This window comes from Vigna unguiculata, chromosome 1, assembly GCF_004118075.2.
Source record: "Vigna unguiculata cultivar IT97K-499-35 chromosome 1, ASM411807v1, whole genome shotgun sequence".
Lineage (NCBI taxonomy): Eukaryota > Viridiplantae > Streptophyta > Magnoliopsida > Fabales > Fabaceae > Vigna > Vigna unguiculata.
In genome coordinates this window covers 30,598,780-30,620,359 of record NC_040279.1, presented here as the reverse complement: position 1 = coordinate 30,620,359, position 21,580 = coordinate 30,598,780, and the positions used below count along the sequence as shown (strand labels likewise).

General features: G+C 32.4%; 2 protein-coding genes across 3 annotated transcripts; one reads left to right on the top strand and one right to left on the bottom strand.

Annotated features, from left to right (window-relative positions):
• Nucleotides 1-4,134: 4,134 nt before the first annotated feature.
• On the bottom strand, nucleotides 4,135-6,680 carry LOC114180683 (gibberellin receptor GID1B-like). Its single transcript, XM_028066988.1, has 2 exons — nucleotides 6,099-6,680; nucleotides 4,135-5,688 (listed from the first exon to the last, which is right to left on the bottom strand). Exons 1-2 carry the CDS (start codon nucleotides 6,135-6,137, stop codon nucleotides 4,693-4,695), a joined length of 1,035 nt encoding a protein of 344 aa, XP_027922789.1. The 5' UTR covers nucleotides 6,138-6,680; the 3' UTR covers nucleotides 4,135-4,692.
• Nucleotides 6,681-17,029: 10,349 nt separating this feature from the next.
• On the top strand, nucleotides 17,030-21,365 carry LOC114173681 (coiled-coil domain-containing protein 115-like). Of its 2 annotated transcripts, none has more exons than XM_028058215.1 (7): nucleotides 17,030-17,198; nucleotides 19,275-19,619; nucleotides 20,017-20,134; nucleotides 20,292-20,405; nucleotides 20,574-20,584; nucleotides 20,771-20,858; nucleotides 20,985-21,365. In XM_028058215.1, exons 2-7 carry the CDS (start codon nucleotides 19,431-19,433, stop codon nucleotides 21,074-21,076), a joined length of 612 nt encoding a protein of 203 aa, XP_027914016.1. In that variant the 5' UTR covers nucleotides 17,030-17,198; nucleotides 19,275-19,430; the 3' UTR covers nucleotides 21,077-21,365. The 2 variants fall into 2 exon arrangements, with proteins under 2 accessions (XP_027914016.1, XP_027914008.1); XM_028058207.1 differs by having other exon boundaries at nucleotides 20,565-20,584; nucleotides 20,985-21,296.
• Nucleotides 21,366-21,580: the final 215 nt, after the last annotated feature.

The window sequence follows — 21,580 nt, the reverse complement described above, 5'->3', positions numbered from 1 at the left end:
TAGTGCAATAGGAACCTTTTTCCTACTATACTTATAATTAGTACCTAGTCATGTACCCAGGAGTCTAATGCATTCTATGAGTTATACCTAGGAGTCTAGGGTATTCTTTTGATTTTTGGTCTTCCTATTGTATCATATTTCTTTCATTATAAATAAAAGATCACAAGAGATATCTTGTTAGTCTTCTAATTTTATATTTTCTTTCTTATTAATCTCTAGTGATGTATATTTTTAAAATTTAGATTCTTTACTAGGTGTTATGTATTGTTCATCTATCGTACTTTAAAAATATATTGATGGACAATAATTTTATAATTTTAAAAATTATTAAAAATACTTTTAAAGTTTCAATATCAATATATTTTTATTGCTCGTGAGGATAATATAAAAAAAGACGGAAGAATAGACTCATTTTTATATTCTTTTCAGAACTATACCCACATTTGTGGTGTGAATTGTTCGATTTAGCACAACAAAAATTGAGTAGAACTAAATTAGAAAGCGATTCTCTCAAATCGCACTAAATTTGAAAATTGATTTGTTAGAATTAGTTTGTGTTTTAGTTCGATGAACTGAATTCTAATACAATTCACCCAATCTGAATTACATTAGAAAAGGGTTTGTCTGATTTTAATCGCTTTTCAGTTTCATAAACTTGTTTTAATGTTTTGAAGCAAAGTTATTCTTTTATCTGTTTTGTTTTTGTGCTCTGGACCTAATTAAATATGTATTTTAATTAAATTAGTCTTCACTGAATTGAATTGTTTAAACTCAACCAAAAGTGCTATTTGATGTTGAACTGGTTTTTCAATTTTAAAAGGTATCTTATACCAAGAAACTGCCATTAACACACTTGTAAGCTACTCTAGAAAGTAATTGTACCGAACATTTATATTTTAATAAACTAGTTTGATTGATGGAAGGTTAATTAAGGACTACTAATTAACTTTCAATTATCAACAATTTTTCGTTTTTGTGAAATGTAGTAAAAAAAATGCAAGAATAAACTACTTCAATTCTTATTTTATAATCAAATCAAAATTAGTTTGTGGGTAAGGTAAATGCAAACAAACATATATAGTTCTCTATTTTCAATAACTTCGATATATTCAGGGAATTATATCAAAACTTTTATCTTAAATGAGATTCATTTGTTATTTTTTTTATTCAACAATTCTATGCTTAAGTAAAAGGAGATGTTTTTTTTTACCTACTACCTCTTGTCTCTGGTCTACTTTTTCCACCAAATATAATTGTCTAAGTTATCCACTTAAAATAATATAAACATATTCTTTTAACTTTTTATCATTCTTTTAGAATTATATATTTTTAAAATTATATTATTTAAATTAAAAAATGTTAATATGCAATCAGAAGAACCTTTACAACACATTATAATTATTTTTGCTTAATATTTGATGAAATAATTACATGTAATGCAAACTAATAAAATAAATATTAAATACTACATTTAGACGGTATATTTTATATAACAGATTGAAAAAGACAATAACAGATTTTTCATTAATTGAATTTCATGACTGAATAATATACTTTTAACTCTTAACTGTGTTGTTGAAGAAGAAAAAGAATCATTGAGCATTGTACTAAAATGGTCTATGTTACACTCTAACTAAAAAATATTAGATAACGAAAACATGGAAACGAGTTCAAAATTACAAACCATGAAAACTACAGAAATTACAGATACGATATAGCAATTTCCTTCTGAAGATATAACAAATAACATAAATTTGAATGAATTACAGAAATATAAGCTTTTGTTTCGATCTCAAAAGTCTGATAATAGAATCGCTGTCAATCACCATACATATGAGATATTGTTAAGAGAGAGTAGTATTTATAGTGTCTTAAACCTCGATTTCTAAACGTCGTGAAACTATTATGTTTGTAGTACGTAAAGTTCTCAAATTTAAAGAAGATCATATATACATTTAACCATTAACAGATAACTTTCGACTTATGTAGAGTGATCGATGACCAAACTAACAGATTGAATCTTTACAAGAACTGAACCCTGAGCTTCTCCAACAGAAAAAAATGCAAAACAGTATTATAATCCTTAACAATAACAATTTTCACTATAAAGTATAGCATATACAATAGTGTACTTTTATATTCCCAAACTTCAATAGGGTTTTTTCTGTTGTAAGTGAATGGTATAAGATAAGTGAAAGTGTGAAACATACTCATATTAAAAACTGAGAAAGGTTGAAAAACTATCTGTAGACTATGGATAAGTATTATAGTATTGCTTCCTGCCAGGGTGTTAATTTGGTTTGGTTTGGTACACCTCACCTACAACTACGATCACTCAAAGCCTACAAATAGTATTATTATTATATTGGGAATATTTTGTTTTATCATTGTCGTCCAAACCTCTTTAATAATATTCACGAAGTTCGTGTCACATTTCCAAAGTCACACTTTGAAAATGTTAATGAGAAGATTCTATGTGCTGCCTAAGCTGTTCAAAGCCTATAGCTTTTTTTTTTTTTTTTAATAAGAATTGTTCTAACCCTAACACTTGGTGGAGCAGCTAGGACTTGTACATAACATTTGAAATTATCTATATCTTCTCCAGTTGTTCATTGCACACCATTTGGATCCCATCTTAGGACTATACAACAAAACTACTTTTGACTTTTGAGAACACAAGACACATGTCATGTTCAAATTCCTCTTCTCAACTATTTCTGTAGTAATTTGTTGAAAAAAATTGTTTGACAAAAATTAATATTTTTAGAAGAAAGATAAAATATGTTGGTTGTTAATTGAAGTTGGAGACATAATTGTTGGAACTGTGGGATTTAGTATATAACTAAATAAAATTGGACACTAATGACACACACACACACGCCTGAATAGAAGAATGATGATAATGTTGTGAACGCGCAAACTAGAAGCAATGAGTGGTTATTTTTAATATTGTATTGAAAAGCAAGGGACCGACCAAGGAAATGAAGTTTTGTGTCCTTAATCTGAATAAAGAAAACTGGTTTGTTGACAATGACTCCTCCCGGTGTCGTATATGGGAATATTTTCAGGACATAAACAGCTAATTTACTAAGGACAATGCACAATAAGACATGGATTAAGCAAGATAATCTGGTGAAAATCAAACTTACAAAACCAAACTGTTGTGTGTTATTTATTTTTTGATATATTTTAGATGACAGAAGAAAGTCCATAAAAGACAGGGTTCAATGTCACTGTCGAAGCTTAGCTGTTCCCTACCACTTAGTGAGAGCATTAAACAGTTTAAAGCAATCCCAACAGGGTTAATTTTATTTTAATTTGGTTTCGTGGGTTCCGAAAAGTGGTCCCTAAGAATACATCCAAAAATCCCAACCACTAAAAAAATGGGTTCCCCTCGTCAAAACAATGCCAAATTCCCGTATTTGCTGTTTTCCCAAGCTCCAAACAGACCTGATGCAAGAGGCAATAAGGAGATGACAAGAATTAATCAGAGTGATGTTGAAAGATAAGAAATTTAATGATTCAAACTCCTGCCAATCATTCTTCGCGTGAAAGCTTTTCTTGTCCTTTTGGTGCTCTTAGGATTATTCTACAACAAAACAACACTCATCTCATCTCCTTCCTCTTCTTCTCAACTTCACTTCCACGTTTCATCACATTCTCCCTCTCATCATCCACATCATTAACAAAACGCACAACTCTCCTTTCCACCTTCACATTTAGCATCAACTTTTTCAAACCTAACCACAATGGATTAATCAATCATCAAAAAGCACACTCTATATTCATCCTTTCTTTCTACCACTGGGGCACTACTACTGCTTCTACCTTTTACCTCTATTACACTGTTGCCTATGATTCAGATGCTAAACATCATCACCTTTCCTTTATGTTTTCCAAACTCCCAACGCCACATTTTAACGCATTGCCCTTTTATATCAGACAAAACTCAAAAGGCTTAACTTTACTTTTCTAGTCAAATGGACACTCCCCTTCCTTTCAATTCTATCTTGTTTTTTCTAATATCCCTCCATTTGGAAACCTATGCATCTCCTCTCAGTGCCATACATCTCCAATAACTCAATACAAACAAATAAATTCAAACAACATCACGCTGGAGAAGGAGAATCCAACTAAAATGCAAAACCAAACATCCAAGACATTTTATATAACATAGGTATACTACATATAACATACAGATTCATGTAACAGGTTGGGACATTAGTGCTACAAGAGGAAAACATTCTCTTAATCAAACAAAGCGAACCAATCCTCAATCCTCGTCTTCTATCTTCCCTCCTGTTACCAAACTTAAAACGTTAAGAGGGGGGTGAGGCGTTGTATACGGTGGTTCCACCAAAGCCCCCAAATGAACCGAGTTCTGGTACTGCCAGAGCTGGTGCCACCTTCCAAAACCAACGAAAAGAGAACAGGAAGCAGTTGTCCGCGGATCACAGAACTCTCAAATTGACCACCATAGATGTTATGACCATAATAACTAATGCTACACAATTTTATAACTACACACACTTACTGCGAAGTAGAGAAAGAAAAAGGACAAGATACAAAAGTGGGAGGAAAAAAAAAAAGAGAAGCCAAGTAAAATGTCAAGCTTTAGCTATGTATGCCTCCTGTAGGTAAGGTAAGGTTAAGTAGTAGTAGTAGTAGTCGTCTTAGCACTAGTAGAGTATATTAACAGTCAGAATTCACGAAGTTGTTGATTTCCCTCATGAGGCAGTAGAAATGTTCATTGTTTGGCAAGAAGTAGAAGCCAATGGTGGCATCCTTGAGATAGAGAAGTTTGACCTCTTGTCCAGAATCCTCGAGACCTTTCGTATATGCCAGTTGCCAATCCTGCAGAAGATCCAAACCAGCCACGCAAACAAGACTTTTGGGGAAGCTGAGTCCCGCAAGGCTTCTCCCCCTTGGTCCAAAGGGGTTGCAAGCAGGGTGGTCTCTATTCTCTCCTTCAGGCAGAAAAGCCCTCCAATACCAATCACGATCCTTCAACCTAACAAAGTATTTCCCATCCAACCTCAACTCCGATTCCGTCCTCTTCTCTCCCCCAAACAAAGGGTGAAGAAGAATATTCCCCAGGACCTCAATTTCTTCCTCCGCAGCCTTTACTGCCACATGATGAACAATGTTCCCACCAGAACTGTCCCCTGCCAAGTAGACATGAACCTTCGACTCCCTCCCACTTTGCAGCCACGTTCTCGACTTCACCCACTCCAATGCTGCCCACCCATCATCGTAGGCGCACGGATACCGGTGCTCCGGCGATCTCCGGTAGTTCACGGACACCACAGCAGCCTTGCAAATGCTGACAAGGTGCCGGCAGAAGGTATCGTAGATAGCACTGTTTGCCGAGGAATGCGAGAAGCTTCCCCCGTGAAAGAATATGATCACAGGAACAATTTCCGTGGTGCTCAACGGTCTCTCAAGGTCTCTGATACCCCACTGAGCCTCGTCCCCAGAGGCTGGCAAATACACCCGGTAAAACAACCCAACGTTTCTATCGACATGATCGATTGAAAACACCCCATGAACGGGAATTGCATTGGCGGGGACCTTCCTATCAAGAAACTCCGCCAACTCACGATTGAAAGTTCCGTCGTCACGTCTGAGAAGCTTGTAAGACAGCTTGAAATTCGAGATTAACACCCATGTATTCAGTGGAACAACACTCTGCACAAAAAACAAAAAACAAAAATCAAAAACATATCATTCGATTAGCACCCGTGCGAATGGTGCCCACGAGAGGGGCAGAAGGAGAAACAGAGAATCGATTGAAAAACCGGTGCAGGAGAGCGAAAAGAAAGCGGTACAGTATAGTAATCGAAGTCAAGTTTTCAACTTGCCAGAACAAGATAAAAAGAGTTAGATGGAAGAAATGGAAAAGTACAAAAAATGAAAACAAAAATCAGATGATCCAATAGCGGTGTCTCATCTTTCTTAACAAAAACCCCTTTAAGCTGCCAAGCCCAGAGGAGGAATAAAGCGAGAAGCGAAATGGGAAGTTCCGAAAGCGAAAAAAAGAAGTGGATAATAATTTGTGAGATAGAAGGTACGAATGGAAGAGGAGAGAGGAGGGTTACCCTAGATTCATTGAGATTGACTTGGTTACTGCCAGCCATGTCTGGTTGTCTCTCTTGTGTCTCTAAAGTGAATATGGAAAGGGGGAACCCACAGAAAAGGCCTATGAAGCAGCAGCAGCAGCAGCAACAACAGTGATCCCCACGGTAAGCGCCCTCTGGTGCACCCTCATAATAACAACCAACGAACAAACCAAGGATGAGAAGAACAGAGTGCAAGACGGTGCGTACTACCGCGTGCGTACCTTGCTACGTACGCACGTACGTATCAGTGTATGTTCTCTCTCACCTTCCTGGCTCTTGCACTACCAACACCACACACCACTCACTCCGACGATTGATCGATCGGTACCCAGTTCAAGGCTTTGCGGAAGAAGGTACACTCGCGTGTGTGTGACACTGAAGGAACACAGAGAGAGAGAGAGAGAGAGAGAGAGAGAGAAGGGTGAGGGATAAGAAGGTGCAGAAGAAGAGAAGAGAGAGAGGGAAGAGATGAGAGAGTCAAACGCAAAAGAACGACGGGAATGGACGGAGACGAGAGAGACGACAAAGCGGGCGGCCAAATTAAACTGTTAATATGGGACCCACCATTTTCGTATTTACTTTCCCATTTCTTTTTCGCCATAATTTTTTCCCTTTTCTTTATTCTGGATTTTCCTCCCACATCCATTCTCCTTTCCCTATTTTGTCTTTTCCTCCCCTTTCTCTTTTCCCCACTGTTCACCTCTTGACAACTCCGTTTTCGCCTCGTTTACAATATGCCCTTATTATAAAAAATAAAAAATATAATTTTTCAACCTCTGCCAAAACCTAAATTACACACTTCTTGTTTCTTTATCATTTTCCCCGCTTCCTCTCTATACCTAATCCCACTTTTATTACACATGGTCCATAATGTTAGTGTGGAGATGGAAGAAATTACATTAAAAAAGTGATTACCGGGTTCTATGTTTTTAAGGTTGATTAGAATGGAAAATAGCAGTGTTCCATTTTGTGAAGGTGTATTTAATGGGGTTGCATGAATAAGGTGGGGCGAGGGTTGAATTGGAATTGTGAAAAAAACAAAACCTTGTAGAAGACTAAAGACGTTAGGTTGTGTTTGATCTGGACATGGTTTGTTGGCGAATAAACGTATGATAATTATGATGATGTTTGGTTGGGAGTGGTGGTGGTAATAAAAGGAAGGGTAGGAGGTGGTATATTTTGAGGGGTATAATAATTTTGTTGTAACGAATGGAAGAGATGGGGTTGAGTTTTGTAGGCGAAAAAGTACATTTTGTATAGAGACAGTAGATCTGGAAGAGACTGGAAATAGTCAAAAACAGGGTCTGCCAATAGCCGTACCTAATGAAAAATCTGGGTAGAAAAGAAAAGAGAAGAAGAAGGCCACAAGTGAAACGGGAGAAGGAGACAAAAGAGTCTCCCAGCGTGCGGCCGACGCCAAGGCACGTGGCGACAAAGGGTTCCCTCTCCACGCTTTTGCCAAACACACCCTCCCACCAAATTCCCCAAACTACCCTCACACGTCTTTTGTCCTCTTCCACCTCCCTCGCTCGCGCATGACGCCATCTTTTTTGTCACACTCTTCCTTTTCGTCCTTCCTTCCCTCCCCTATTTTCTTTTCCAAAAATATTCATTTATTATTATTATTAGTTTAAATTTAAAATAAATTATAATAGTAGAAAGAAAGTTATGAGGTGGGTTTTGGATTTTTGTGGTATCGAGTGAAACCGAGGCGGTTCCGTTGTTTTTATCTGTATCTATGTATGTATCTATCTCTGATAACAAGTGGCGTATTGACGTTACTCGTGGCTGCGGGGTGGGTCCTGCTTGCCAAGTCTTTATTCTCAAAACGAGTTTGATACGATGATCAAACTGGCCTTTCGATGTGGGACACGCTTCGAGGAGACCTTCTGATCCCCTCCACAGGCTTTCCTTTCCCGACACGTGTCCACCTCCTTTCTTTCTCCTTCTTCCGATTAATCCCATTTTGAAGAGACACCTTTGACTTTGGACCATTTCATCTTCATTTTCTTCTTTCTTTTCCCTATTTTCATTAAATCATCGCTTCCTCACATTTGGAAGCCCCACTTATCTTTTTCCGACTCACTAAGGGACTTGTCTATTTTTATTATTGTTTTTTGTCTTTTGCATCTTTATACAATACTATACATACACACTCTTCCTCTTTTTTTTCCATTTATTCAGATATTTAACCCTATAATAAAACTTTCATACTTTCATTTTTTTTATTTACAATACAATACAAATATTCTCATCATAAATACCAAAATAGATTTGAATCATCTTTATCTTCTTCCTCACCAACTACAACCCTTATCATTTTCCATTCCGCTTTATTCTTTCTCCTTCCAGAATCTGTGGCGGCACCACTTTTGCATTTGCATTTGCCTTTCATAATCTATCTCATTATATCTTTTATGTATAAAATCGTATCCTAATGATGCCCGTAAATAGTCCAATTATGCATGTTTTGGAAAATCTACACTTTTTCATTCATTCATAATGCCACATGTTATAATAAAACAAAAAGAAAACAAAAAAAAACTCTTTGTAGAAACCTTAAACTATTTTGCTCTTTAAAACAAAACAAAAAAATCACGACTTTAAAAGAGGAATGATGATTTTACACGGATATTCGTATTGAATATCATTTAGAATCTATTTTGGTGACGTCACCGACCATTTACGAGATTATGAAGTGGTCGATCTGATCATAATTCTCAATCGAGCAAAACGGCATCGTACATTATCCCTACTGCATAAAAGATATAAAAGATATTATTCGAAGTTAAATAACTTTAATCTAATTCACACAAACAATTTAGCACTGAGTTTTTTTTACCTATGATTTAGGTGATTACGACCTTTCCTTTAAGGTCACAAATTTCTTTTTTAAAATATTTGTCTTAAAATGATATAATAAATTGTATGATTTTGGAACAATATTTATACAAATATCTTTGCCCCTAATGGTTAGAAAACACTTCTTAATGCGTTGTATCGTGTTAAAGTTAAAGTTTTAAATATTATTTATTTAAGTTATATTTATTTGTGTATTATTATCTTTTTGGTAAGTTTTTTATGTATTAGAGATTATGATTTATGCCTTTAAGTCATCTTTAATTTATTTGGAGTAATGTTGTCTGAATATGCAAATTATATATGATAAAATCTAGACAATAGTTATTTAATTTTAGAAATAAAATTTGAAATGTAAACGTGATATAAAACTATTTATTTAATATTTATGAGATAATTAATAATAAATAGATAAATAGCAATGAAATGAATGCTACAATATGTTAACTAATAACTGTATAAATAATATTTGAGATGGTTCGTATAGTAAAAAAAGAACATTAGATACGTGAATCAACAAACAATGAAACGTTAACTAAGGTTGTATACACGTTATAGTGACATGCATATCTAAGTTACCTACAACTTTAAATATGTGAGAAATATTTATAGATGATTACTAGTTTCTTATAATGACTCATGATAAAAAAATTATTATTATTTTTTAATAACTTAAACAATTTAATTTGAAAGAATGTCAAGATTATCTGAAATCACGTATATATAGATACGTGAAATTTGATTATCTAATAATGTCTCTTAAACTATATAAGTAATTAATACCTAATGGTTTGATTTTCTAAGTTGAAGTTAGACTTTTGCATATAAAATAATATTGAAATACATGATCTTTTTAAAAGTGTTAATTTAAATGAAGTCGAATTAATTTAAACTTGTTTTTTGTTGCAATTTTTAAATATTCAGAATTTCAGAAAAGAAAGAACTTGACGTGGAAGAATAAAGTAAACAATGTGGTTGCAAAGAAATTTCGCACTAGAGATAATGAGGATATACTGGTCAATCCTCCAACCACAAAACACACAAGAAGGATAATTCAACATCTCCAAACTTTTTTGAACAATTTATCTTTTCATTTTTATAAATTAAGTTTAATTTTATGAATTTTAATACTTTTATATTGTTTAATACAATAACAGAATTTTTTCAATCCAATTCTTTGAAAAATAGTTATACACTTATGTAATAAATAAAAAATTATAAAACTAAACTTAATGTGGTGGACAGAAACATACACAGTAGCGAGAACGAAAGATTAAAGATTAAAAAAGAAACATAAAATTAATATTCATTAAATATAAAAAGCTCTCACCTAATAAATATATAAAAACATGTTTTAATCGCAGTTTTCGTGAAGATTAATGACGTGTCCCAATGCATTAATGATTAAAAATAATAAATAGGAGATGATGATTAATTAAATAATCGGAAATAAGAAAAAAATAGAAAAGAAGAGAGAAAGTAGTTGTGTAGGAGGTGAAAGAAGCATTTAAGTATTTGGATGTATGTGTTGTGGTAAGAAAGAAGAGAGGTGGATAAGCATGTGGCACACACAGAGACACAGAGAGAGAGAGAGAGAGAGAGAGATACATTATTCCAAACATATTTGCCGTGTTGTTTACTACTTGCTCTGCTTCCTTTTTCCTTTTCCTCTTTTTTCGTCTCTCTTTCTCACTCTGCATTCAATGCCCCATTTGCCCATTTGTTTCTTTTTGGCTACGAAACCCCTTTCTTTTTGTCTTCTTTTTTATTCCCTCATTTTTAATAACATAAATCAAAGTTTCTGCGTCGATAACGTGCGGGCCACCTTCGACTTTGGCCTTTTCTGCGTTAGGTCAACAACTAGGAAAACCTTTCGGCCTCTTCCTTCGTCACACATTTCTATTCTGCTCCCACTAATCACAATGCTAATTATCTCTCCCTCCCTCTTAATTTAGGATTAGATCATGTTAACTATATTCCACTCTTCCCTTCATAACCGCTATTCAACCTCCTCCACATTACGTACTTCATCCATCCAAATATTATTCATTTTTATCACACATCGATACTAATCAACCAAATTTGCTTCCGTCTTTCATTTATACCCATTAATAATAATAATAATAATAATATCCTTATTTTACTGTATTGTATTCTTATCAACGATACAATTTAAAAAAGTAAGTATTTTAAATAATTATAATAATATCATTTGAAATTTATTCAAAATAAAAAAATTAACTTTCTTTTACCTGTAGAATTGTTCATTTTCTTCGGACAAAAATAGTCTATAAATCTAAAAATTCGACTTAATTCAGAAAAAAAAATCGAGTAAAATCAATTCATGTCTTGACAAATAATACCAAATTAAAAATTCAACTAAGTTAAATTAAACTCAAAAATAAAATTTAAATTAAATTACTTCATTCAAATAATAAAATTAAAATTTAAAAATATTTTAATTACTTAAGAAGCGAAAAATAATTCAACAAGAGATAATTCAATTCTTAAATATGTTAAATTTTTGTAATCATTGAAATCCGATTTCAAACACAAAATTAAGGACATTGTATAGCAACAGTTGTTATAATTAATCTTTCACTCTGTTCTTGAAAGATGAGATAGCCGTGAATATAGAAATTAAAGATCAAGAGCTTTTTATACTCTTTCATCTTAAGATTTGTTTTTTAGAAAAAAAAAATTGAAACTTTATAATTCATCTATTATACTATTAATTATGAATACAAAACAGTCACTAGAAGCTAAGCTAGCTAAGTATCTAGTAAGAAATTTGAGAATTTTGCATTAAGAATCCAGAGTCAAATCTGGTTATCATTATAATATATTATTAAAAACTTCTTTAATTCTAAAGCAGGGATAGGATTATTGGAATGGATTCTTAATTTAACATGCTGAAGTACCTAACTAATGTACTTAAAATAATGATTATGAACATTTTTTGTTAACTGTGAATACATGAAATGGTAGTGCTTTAATCTTTAAAGAAAAATCTGGAGTTCAAATACTATGAATGAAAAACTTGGTGTTGGAAAAAGATGGCTCAACAAAAGTAGTTAATTAAAATTTTAAATTCGCAAATACTCTTCACCAGTACAATGTAATGAAAAAAAAATACATATTTATTTTTTTAAGGTAATTTAATAATGTCATAAGATTGTACAAAGCATTGCCTTTATTTAGGGACCCCTTTAAGTCCACTAGGGCTGCTTTTTCTTCATGAAGATGAAGGATGCTGCTACATGCAATGAATGCAGAGTTTTTAAGCTTAATTTCGTCATCACATCTTTATTGATAGATGTTACTAAATAATATTCTTAATATGTTTGTTTTAAAAAATGACGTGTATTTATTATTTATATTGATTTTTATTAATGTTTATAAGAAACTCATTCACAATATTCTTTGAAACATTAGCAAGAACATGTAAGAACAATGTTCTTGGATAAAAAACAAAGACCCACCGAACTTGGTGCAATGCATTTAGGTCAATATTCGCCGATTAATTTCAAAGATTCTTCCTTGACCAAAAGTAAAAATTAATCTTCTTTTCTTGTAAAAGTTTGGGGTGTGCATTTAAAAACTACAACATGTGTCTAGTAAGAATTTCAACACGTATCAAAAAAAGAAAGAGCTCGTACATGATTTAACAATAAAAAAAACCATCACCAAGTTTTGAACCATTTTTTTTTAATTATGATTTGTGACAATTAACTCAGAAGAAAATAATTGAAGTACTAGTTTTACCGTGAAAATTTAACACAGGTTTTGGCCCATTCAAACTTTAGTTATCTGTTTTTATCTTTATTGTATATTTTTTCCTTAAATATAACTATTTTAATATTTTTGAAGTATTTGAAAATGTTTTTGTGGAATTATATACAGGGATTTCGAAAATAGCTCGTGACCATTATAATTTTATTTACTTGTATTTTTTTATTTATAAATAATATGACGGAGGGAAATTTGTTTCACGAGACTTCTTTTGAAGTATTTTGAGAATACGAAAATAAAAATATTTATTCTTAGGTCTGTTAAAAATTTATAAAAAATATTCCAAGATATATTTTATTTATATAGAGGTTACTTCTTTTTTATCTATTCATATTTTATTTTCAAGTGGAGGGGAAGTTGCATTCCTGAGAAGTCATTTTCTACTTCACTACAATTTTCATTTTACTTTTTCTTTTTAACCATTTTAAATTTAAAATGTATTTTTCAAAATATAAAAAATGAACTAATTGTACGTTTTAGATATATCTAGAAATAGTATTCTTGATTATATTCTTGTAAACCTTAGGATATTTTCGTGAACTTTGTAATACGCCGTGCTTGTACCATAGTGAGTTCTAATTCGGGCTACGAGAAACAATTTCGAGTTCAAGTTGGAGCAACTTGATAATGGGTTTGTGTTGGGACAAATCCAATTCAAACTGGGCTTTGCACAAAATAATGATTTCAACTTCGTTATACACGAATGGCTGGCTGCTTCTTTCTTCACCCCATAGTTTTATTGAAATGACTTCATTACCCTTAATGAAAAATTTAATAAAAAAACCGAAAATCACTTCATCTTTCGCTTCTTCTCTGTGTGTTCTTATGTACACCAGTGCAGTTTTGATTTTAACTTACGTTATAGGTCTTGATTGTCGCTTAACCGAAGTATAAAATAACGCGAAGACATTTTTACAATTTTTTATAAGTTTTATGTCTCAGTTCAGCATATACCCGAAGCAGAAAACACCTTTCTGCTTCAGTTCTAAGAAAATCGGTGTTATAAAGTTGGTCAGTATTTCAAAATTGTAACTATGGTGATATTTGGTCCCAGGTGAAATCGAACCGGTGTCAAAAAGGGTTTTTGCCTTAGTTAAAAATTGAATCGAGGCGAAAAAGTTGGCTAATATTTCAAAAATGTCACTAGTGCAAATGAAATTAAGAACAAAAGTGAGGATATCTATCCTTGCAATGGGGATCTTCTTATGATAAGAAGAACTTTCCACATTGGGTTAAATATGTTTTTGGTCCCTTAACTTTCAGTGAATTTTGGAATTAGTCCGTTTTGAAACTTTGGACAAATTTAGTCATTCATCTTTCGAAATACGTGAATTTAGTCCTTTTAATCAAATTTTGTTAGGTTTATTTGATATTTCGCACACATTTTAGGATTGTATTTGAGTTGTTTATACTGTTTGACACATTTTTGCTTTAATGTTAAGTCAAATACTATTGTGAAACGTGCTTGAAATGTCAAATAAACTTAACAAAATTTGATTAAAAGGACTAAATCCACGTATTTCAAAAGATGAAGGACTAAATTGGTTCAAAGTTTCAAAATGGACTAATTCCAAAATTTACTGAAAGTTAAGGGACCAAAAACATATTTAACCCTTCCACAATCAACCTAGTCACCGAGAACTAACCCAGAGATAGAACATCTTTCACACAAGATGTAAAGTTTTAGAAAACACATGCTCTCTCGTTGTGAATAATGGCTCATGTTGCAATTGTTGTAGCACAATGTTGGTTGAAAAGTTAGCTTTGCATCTCCTGCCTCATCCTAACCCTTATAAACTTCAATGGATTAATGATGACCAAGGCATGGTAGTTAATCAACAAGTGGAAGTTAAGTTTTCCATAGGGAATTTTGAAGATAGTGTGCTATGTGACATAGTACCTATGGAAGCTTGTCATGTCTTGTTGGGAATGCCTTGGCTTTTTTAAAGAGAAACCATATACCATGACCATACCAATGAGATAACCTTCACCCACCAAGAGAGAAAAATTGTACTTCATCCTCTCACACCTTTTCAAGTGAAAGAGGACCAAGTGCAAATGAGAAAAAAGAGGGAAAAAGAAAGAGAGGACACTTGCACACACAAGAGTGAGATAAATTGTTCTAAGTTCAAAGTAGTACACACAAGTCCAAAGAGTGCCCGAACAAAAGAATGTTCATGTTAAGGGCCAAATGCTAGTGTGAAGATTCAAAAGAGGTCTTCTTTTCACCTTCCTTTAGTAGAATGGAAAGACAAGACCAAATAAGACCTTGTGTTAGAAAAGGAAGTTACTCCAAAAACAAATGGATTCCACACAAGGCACACAAGAGTTTAAAGAGAAAGGCTCCCCAACTCCAAACCCTTGATCATTCATTTGATCCAAGGTATATTATTCTTAGTTTTTAGTTTCATAACTCTTTTATTTTTCTTCAGCTATACACATTTTCCTTACTTTTCTAATTGTTTGGTTTGCTACAAAATCCATTTACATTTGTAACATACTTTTCCTTTTATCATAACATTTTTTTAGTTATATTCGAATAATATATGCCTACTAAATACTTTTTATGTCTCACATTTGAATATTTTGACTCATTTTTAATGTTTTTTTGTTTATCTATTTCGTATGAGAATGTTTAATTATCAATTTAAGTGTTTAATAGAACAAATAATCCATTTACTATGTAATATAAAAAACTCATTATCTTATTCTTAATTTTGATGAACATTTTTTTGTTTTTCTAAAATATTTTTTATTATCTCTCAATTGTTCTACTATTTGATATTTGAAAAGTTTTCTTAAATTTCTATGTTTTTTTTTTCATTTTACAATACATTTAGTTATACATTTGTTCTCCTTTATGCGATTTCATTTAGTGGTGTACAAACTATTTCTAAGACACACATTTGATAATTTTTTTTTAATATTTTTATTTTCTAACTTATTATCATAAGTGCAATTTTATCCGTGTAATTTTTTAAAGACATTTAATTTATCATAATATAGTAATTTAATACTAGTTATAATTTTGTTTATCATCATTTGCATATATTAAAGTTCAAAATATGAAATATGTATGCTAAATTTCAATTATTATTAGTTTAATCTTTGTTATTTTTGTGTAACTTAGTTTAAGTGATGTATTATAATTTTGTATAAGTGTAAAAAAAAAACATTTCCTTAGAATTTAAAAATGGAAGTAGAGGGACATTTAAAATATTTTAAAATTTTAAAATATGTATGCTAAATTTCAATTATTATTAGTTTAATCATTATTATTTTGTGTAACTTAGTTTAAGTGATGTATTATAATTTTGTATTAGTGTTAAAAAAAATATTGCCTCAGAATTTAAAAATGGAAGTAGAAGAACATTTAAAATATTTTTAGATTTGAATACTTGTTTTCTTTTTATAGTCTTTAATTTATTTTTCAAAATTTTATCAACTTTGTTTCATCAAATTTAATAAATATTTTGATTTTTATCAAATTTTATTTGATACACTAATTTGAAATATACACAATTATAATATTTTTTTTAATATTAAAAAAAGCAATAATATCATTTGGACATTAAATATGTGATAATATTATTTTTTATTTGCCATAATTTTCTATGATTTTGTAAAAATTAATTAATTGACATTTAAATAGTAAAAAAACGAGTACAGAAAAAATATACAAGTATACACATTATCCGATGAAGACGAAGATGAAAAAATTTTATACTCAATAAATTTGAAGATAAGGGTGTGAGATTTTTTCTTTAAAAATAAATATAATATAATGAAACTCGTTTTCACCACCGGATACCATCCTAATGACCCATAAACTATGAAACCTATTTTATTATTATTAATAATAATAATAATAATATATGTCGATTAATACATCTATATTCTCCGTTTGTGTCTGTTCCAATTCAATTTAACTTTATCTTTTTCACAATAATATTAAATCTTGTTTGATATTTTCCTTGGCTATTTAAATAAACTTTACCAAATAATGGCGCAACAATTTCAAGATACATGATGGTAAATTAATTTTCTGGTGAAGTATTTGACAAAATGTCCACCCTCCCTTCTTAGTTATAGCTTAAATTCAGCAACACATCCAATTCAATATCCCCATTGATTTTGCTCTCAAAATAGTTGGTTATCAAAGATATGGTCGTGCTAAAACAAAACCAAAAAAAAAAATGAGTTGTTGGGCTTAAAATGGGCCCGACAAACCAAACCAGCAAGAGAGGATAGTACGACCCAACCCAATAACGGTAGAGTTGTGTGATGGCTGAGGTTGTCGTCCAGAACAACCCAAAGGAACCTGAGAAACACACGAGCACAGATCTGTGGGTGCCATAGAAGAACGCAACATCAGCACCCAAAAACCGACAGAAACTTGCAAGAGAGAACCAGTGAACCATTACTCAGGTGCGTTCTGATAAATAGTCCCTAGAAACCAACAAATCCATTGTTGTAATATTTTTTTGCCTATTTTTTTTGTACTGCTCGACTGAGTTCGCTGAATCGACTCTAATCTCAGCGATTTTACACGAGCTTGAGCGAGTTTGCTCCACTTCACACGAACCTACTCAAAAGCGATTCTAGGTGCGAGTTAAGTAGGTTCGGGGTGTGGAACGTAAACTCGTCCAACTTCACGAGTTGAGTCGCGATTTTTATAAATTACTAAATATATTTAAGGACTTACAGACCCTGGTCACGCTAAAGAGGAAAGCTTTGAAATTACAAGTTGTGCAGTGTTCACGGGACAATCTTCATTGTTAATGGTTAATATTGGTGTCTTAAACTATTGCTGTGTTTGCTTGTATTTCCTATATACAGCACCATCAAATTCTCTCTTGAAATCATTTGTACTCACTTATAAAACTAGCGTCGTTATAGAGTTTGCTTTCAGCGTTTCTAAACTGAATTTTGGATACATTCTGCAGTTGCGGGCATGCTTTTACCGTATTGAATTAAACATTTTAAACATAAATATAAACCTTTATTTATTTTAAACAATATATATATCATCCCTTTGTTTTATACATCCATGAAGGTTGCTTTATTTTCAGATTCTTAGTCCTACAACACATGCAATGATCTTATGTGAGAGAACTGCTTTTGTTTTACATAATATGCATGACATGTCGTGGAATTCATTGGTCTGACTAGCATGATGGTCTTGTAATGTATTTAAGTTTATATATTGCCATGGTATACATCAGCGCTTGAGATGGAGAACTCTAGTTTTAATGTTGTGGCAAAGATCAGGTTTAGTCATGGTCTTTGTCCAGCATGATGATAATCTTTGTAATGTATTCATTTATTAGGAATTAGAAACATTATAACGTTGATGAATAACTTTGACTCCAAAATTTTCACGATGGTCTATTTTAAGTTGTTTTTCCAGCACTAATGAAGAATTGACCTTGTATTCTGACTGCAACTTTAAATTTTAAGGAAACTGTTCATTTTTAATCATTGATGAATAACCTTGTGTTTTCTTTTAAATATACTAGACAATATGCTAGCATAAAAACTACATAATATGACGTGCCTTAAAAAAAATCTAAGTTGTTGATTCAGTTTGAAACATGAGTGATATTGTATAGCATTTGTGCATCATGATAGAAAAATCTGCATTGTAAGTTCAAATTTTCTCTCTCTTTTCAATCCTGGCAAGGCCTTAGTTAATATTTGCGTGACATAACTCGAACAAATACTAATGGTTAAAATTAAGGATGATTTAATGTTAATGTTGAATTCACAAAGTAGCAAATTTAGAGTTAAGCCTGCAGAAGATAGGCGGCATATAAGTGGATCTGTGTCATACCATAACCTTATCTGGTTACATGGATCATTCAACTCTATTGAGTTCAATGGCCAAATTTTCAAGGATATCTCATCAATGAGGTAACTTTCAATAATTTCCTATTTGCATAAAAGTTGGGCCATAAATGGCCCAACAAAAATATTCTAATATACTACCCACGCCTCTCCTTCTTCTTCAGCCCCATTGCCGACCACTGCTTCCATTAGCTACCGCCCCTGCATTCCGTCACTGCCACTGCAACTCTTTTTCTTTTTTCAAATTACTTTTGTTAACTGCCAGCTGAGTTCCTAATTTTTTATTCTTCTTTTCCGCTTCATAAAGGATTTTCGGGGTTTTCAATATTCTGATATCAATAACACTGGTCCAGTCCTTCTATCCTTTTCTACCCAGTTAGAAACAATGCAATTTACTATCTCAACTGGTGTTTACAGTGGTCTTTCTTGCACAAAGTCTAGATCACTGGTCATCTTTTTCCCACCTGGTGTCACTCTAATATCTCCTCATATACAATTATTCATTAGTCTCATCCATAAATAGCATGCATTTAGGGGTGATCTTTTGTATGTCCTTGGTAGTACATTTAAGACTACTTGTTGTAAAATCATTGTTTTAGAATAGTTCTTACAAGGTTAGTAGATCAGATGTAAATCCTGTGGTGTTTGCTGATGCAGAAAAAGGATTAAAAGAAAGTCTACAAAACAAATAATAGAAGAACATAAAATTGCAAATTCATTGGATCGGAAGGGATATTTGTAAAGGGTTAGCAGAAGAATTTTGTTGTGAAGTAGAGAGCCAAATCACCTAATTCAGAATCCTGATTAAGTTCCATGGAAGAAGAGCATCAATATTCTGAAAGTAGTGAAGAACTACAGACCCAGAAACCGGATGGAGAAGATCAACAGTTGCAGCATCAATACCAACTACCTGGAGCTGAAGAGAAACTAGTATTACAATTTATGGATTCAGTGGATAACTACCTATCTCTCTTTGATACAGTGTCCTCCACACTTCGACAGGTAAAAGCGAAACCCATTCAATACAAGAAATTGATGCATAACTACCTATCTCTCTTTGATACAGTGTCCTCTACACTTCGACAGGTAAAAGCGAAACGCATTCAATACAAGAAATTCATAGCATCTTTTGATATGTATAACTTTCTGGTTTACCAATAACTCTGAATTTAATTTTCTGACCTGTCATTCTGATAGAGAAAATGTTACTAATAGAATGTCAGGTATAATACTGGTTGGATTACTTAGTTCAACTATTTTATGATCAAATAAATGGAGAATTTGTGAAGTTGTGATTCAGCTAGTAACTATAGTTGAACCTGTAATTTGTCAACTAAAAGTTTTCTTAGATATGGTAAGTGTTCTGTCTTTTTGGTAATCCTTTTTAATATATTAACAGGGATGGTTTGACTTAGCAAGTGCTCGACATTCCATGGGTGCTGCTCGTATTAATAGTTCTTTATTGGACCTGAAATTCCATCCAGCTGCTACAACATTGAAGATAACCAACGATGACGGTAAAAATTTTATGCTAAATGAAATGGTTGCTAGTTGCGACTGCCTGATTCTATCGTGCTTTTACTTTCATTTTTATGAAGCCTTTCTGTAACATGTTCTTTTTAGCAATTTAGATGGAACCTCTGTTTTAATACAAGAACACGCATGTCTCAACAGGTACACAACCATGCTTCATGTTGCGTAAATGGGTATCCTCTGAAGAAAAGAGTACTCATGAGTTAGAAGATGAGAATGTCCAGCCACAAGATAGTAGTAGTTTGAAATCTTCCGGTATGTTTTCCCTCTCCCAATGCATCAAATAATGGTTCGTTTAGTTAATCTGTTGTTTGATTCTGTTGCTTAATGCTTTAGTAGCTGTTAGCGATTCTCATTTTGTTATATGTTTGGTTGTACGAACTGCTGAGGTGATCATGACTAAGAATTTGTCAGGACTTGCAGATAATGCTGAAGTAAGTATTCTAAAAATGTTAAACCTCCTCTCATTAACATATATTAAGGTTACAAGTAGAGTTTAATTTGATCTCTAATGTTGTTGTTATCATGAAATATGGTGAATAAATTTTAGAATTTTCTTAGCAAAAGTTCCTGAACTGTCAGTTGAGCTACTGTACAAATCTTGTTAGTCTTTTTTATAGATTCAAAAGGAGAGATCCAAGTCCTTATCAGTTTTTGGAGTTTTAATATCGCCAAAGCTTCGAGCCTCCCAGCTGTCATTTGAGAAAGGTGAATAACAGGACTAAAGATCTTAATTCCTCTCACTGTCTTTGCAAACATGATTTAGTCATTTGTCTATATGTTATACTTGTCATCCAACATAAATCACATTCTGTCAATTGAATTTCTTTGCAGCACTGGAGACACTCGTAGAAATAGCTAATATGCAATCGTCATTGTTATATTCTTTTCGCCAACTTCAGAAGGTGGAAGATACCAAAGAATGAAAAGTACCATACCAGCTCTTTCTGGTACGTTTATATAATCTCATAGACAGTGAACACTTCCCTCATTGTGCTGCATATATTCTAACATTGGTTAATGGTTGGTTACACATACGAAGAGGGAAGGGAAACTGATGTACAAACAGTTTGGGGCACGACCCTTATCTGCAATTTTTATGGTCCGAAGTCATTTTATAGAAACCCTATGCAGTGCTTATGAGTATCTGTATAATTTGTTTTTCTGGGGGCATAATAATCAATTGAAAATTATTTTAAATGATTTTAAAGATAATTTATGCAATGCAACAGCTTTATCACGTATAACTATTAACTATCCATGATTGAATGTTGGTGCATGTAATACCTTTGAATAGTTAATGAAGTGCCAATCCACGTCTAACAACAAAACTAATCTTTGTAACTTTATAAAATCACCTAAAATTCTCAATTAGTATATAAGCTTAAATCATCTTGGTGATAAAGACTATTATTTAATATATTATTTTA

Bases quoted from the DNA above. Each gene is read 5' to 3' on its own strand.
- LOC114180683 (XM_028066988.1), bottom strand. From the start codon at position 6,137: ATGGCTGGCAGTAACCAAGTCAATCTCAATGAATCTAGG. The intron at 5,689-6,098 runs GTAACCCTCCTC...TTTTTTGTGCAG, and splicing joins TCAATCTCAATGAATCTAGG to AGTGTTGTTCCACTGAATAC.
- LOC114173681 (XM_028058207.1), top strand. From the start codon at position 19,431: ATGGAAGAAGAGCATCAATATTCTGAAAGTAGTGAAGAACTACAGACC. The intron at 20,406-20,564 runs GTATGTTTTCCC...AGAATTTGTCAG, and splicing joins TAGTAGTTTGAAATCTTCCG to GACTTGCAGATAATGCTGAA. The intron at 20,859-20,984 runs GTGAATAACAGG...ATTTCTTTGCAG, and splicing joins CCAGCTGTCATTTGAGAAAG to CACTGGAGACACTCGTAGAA.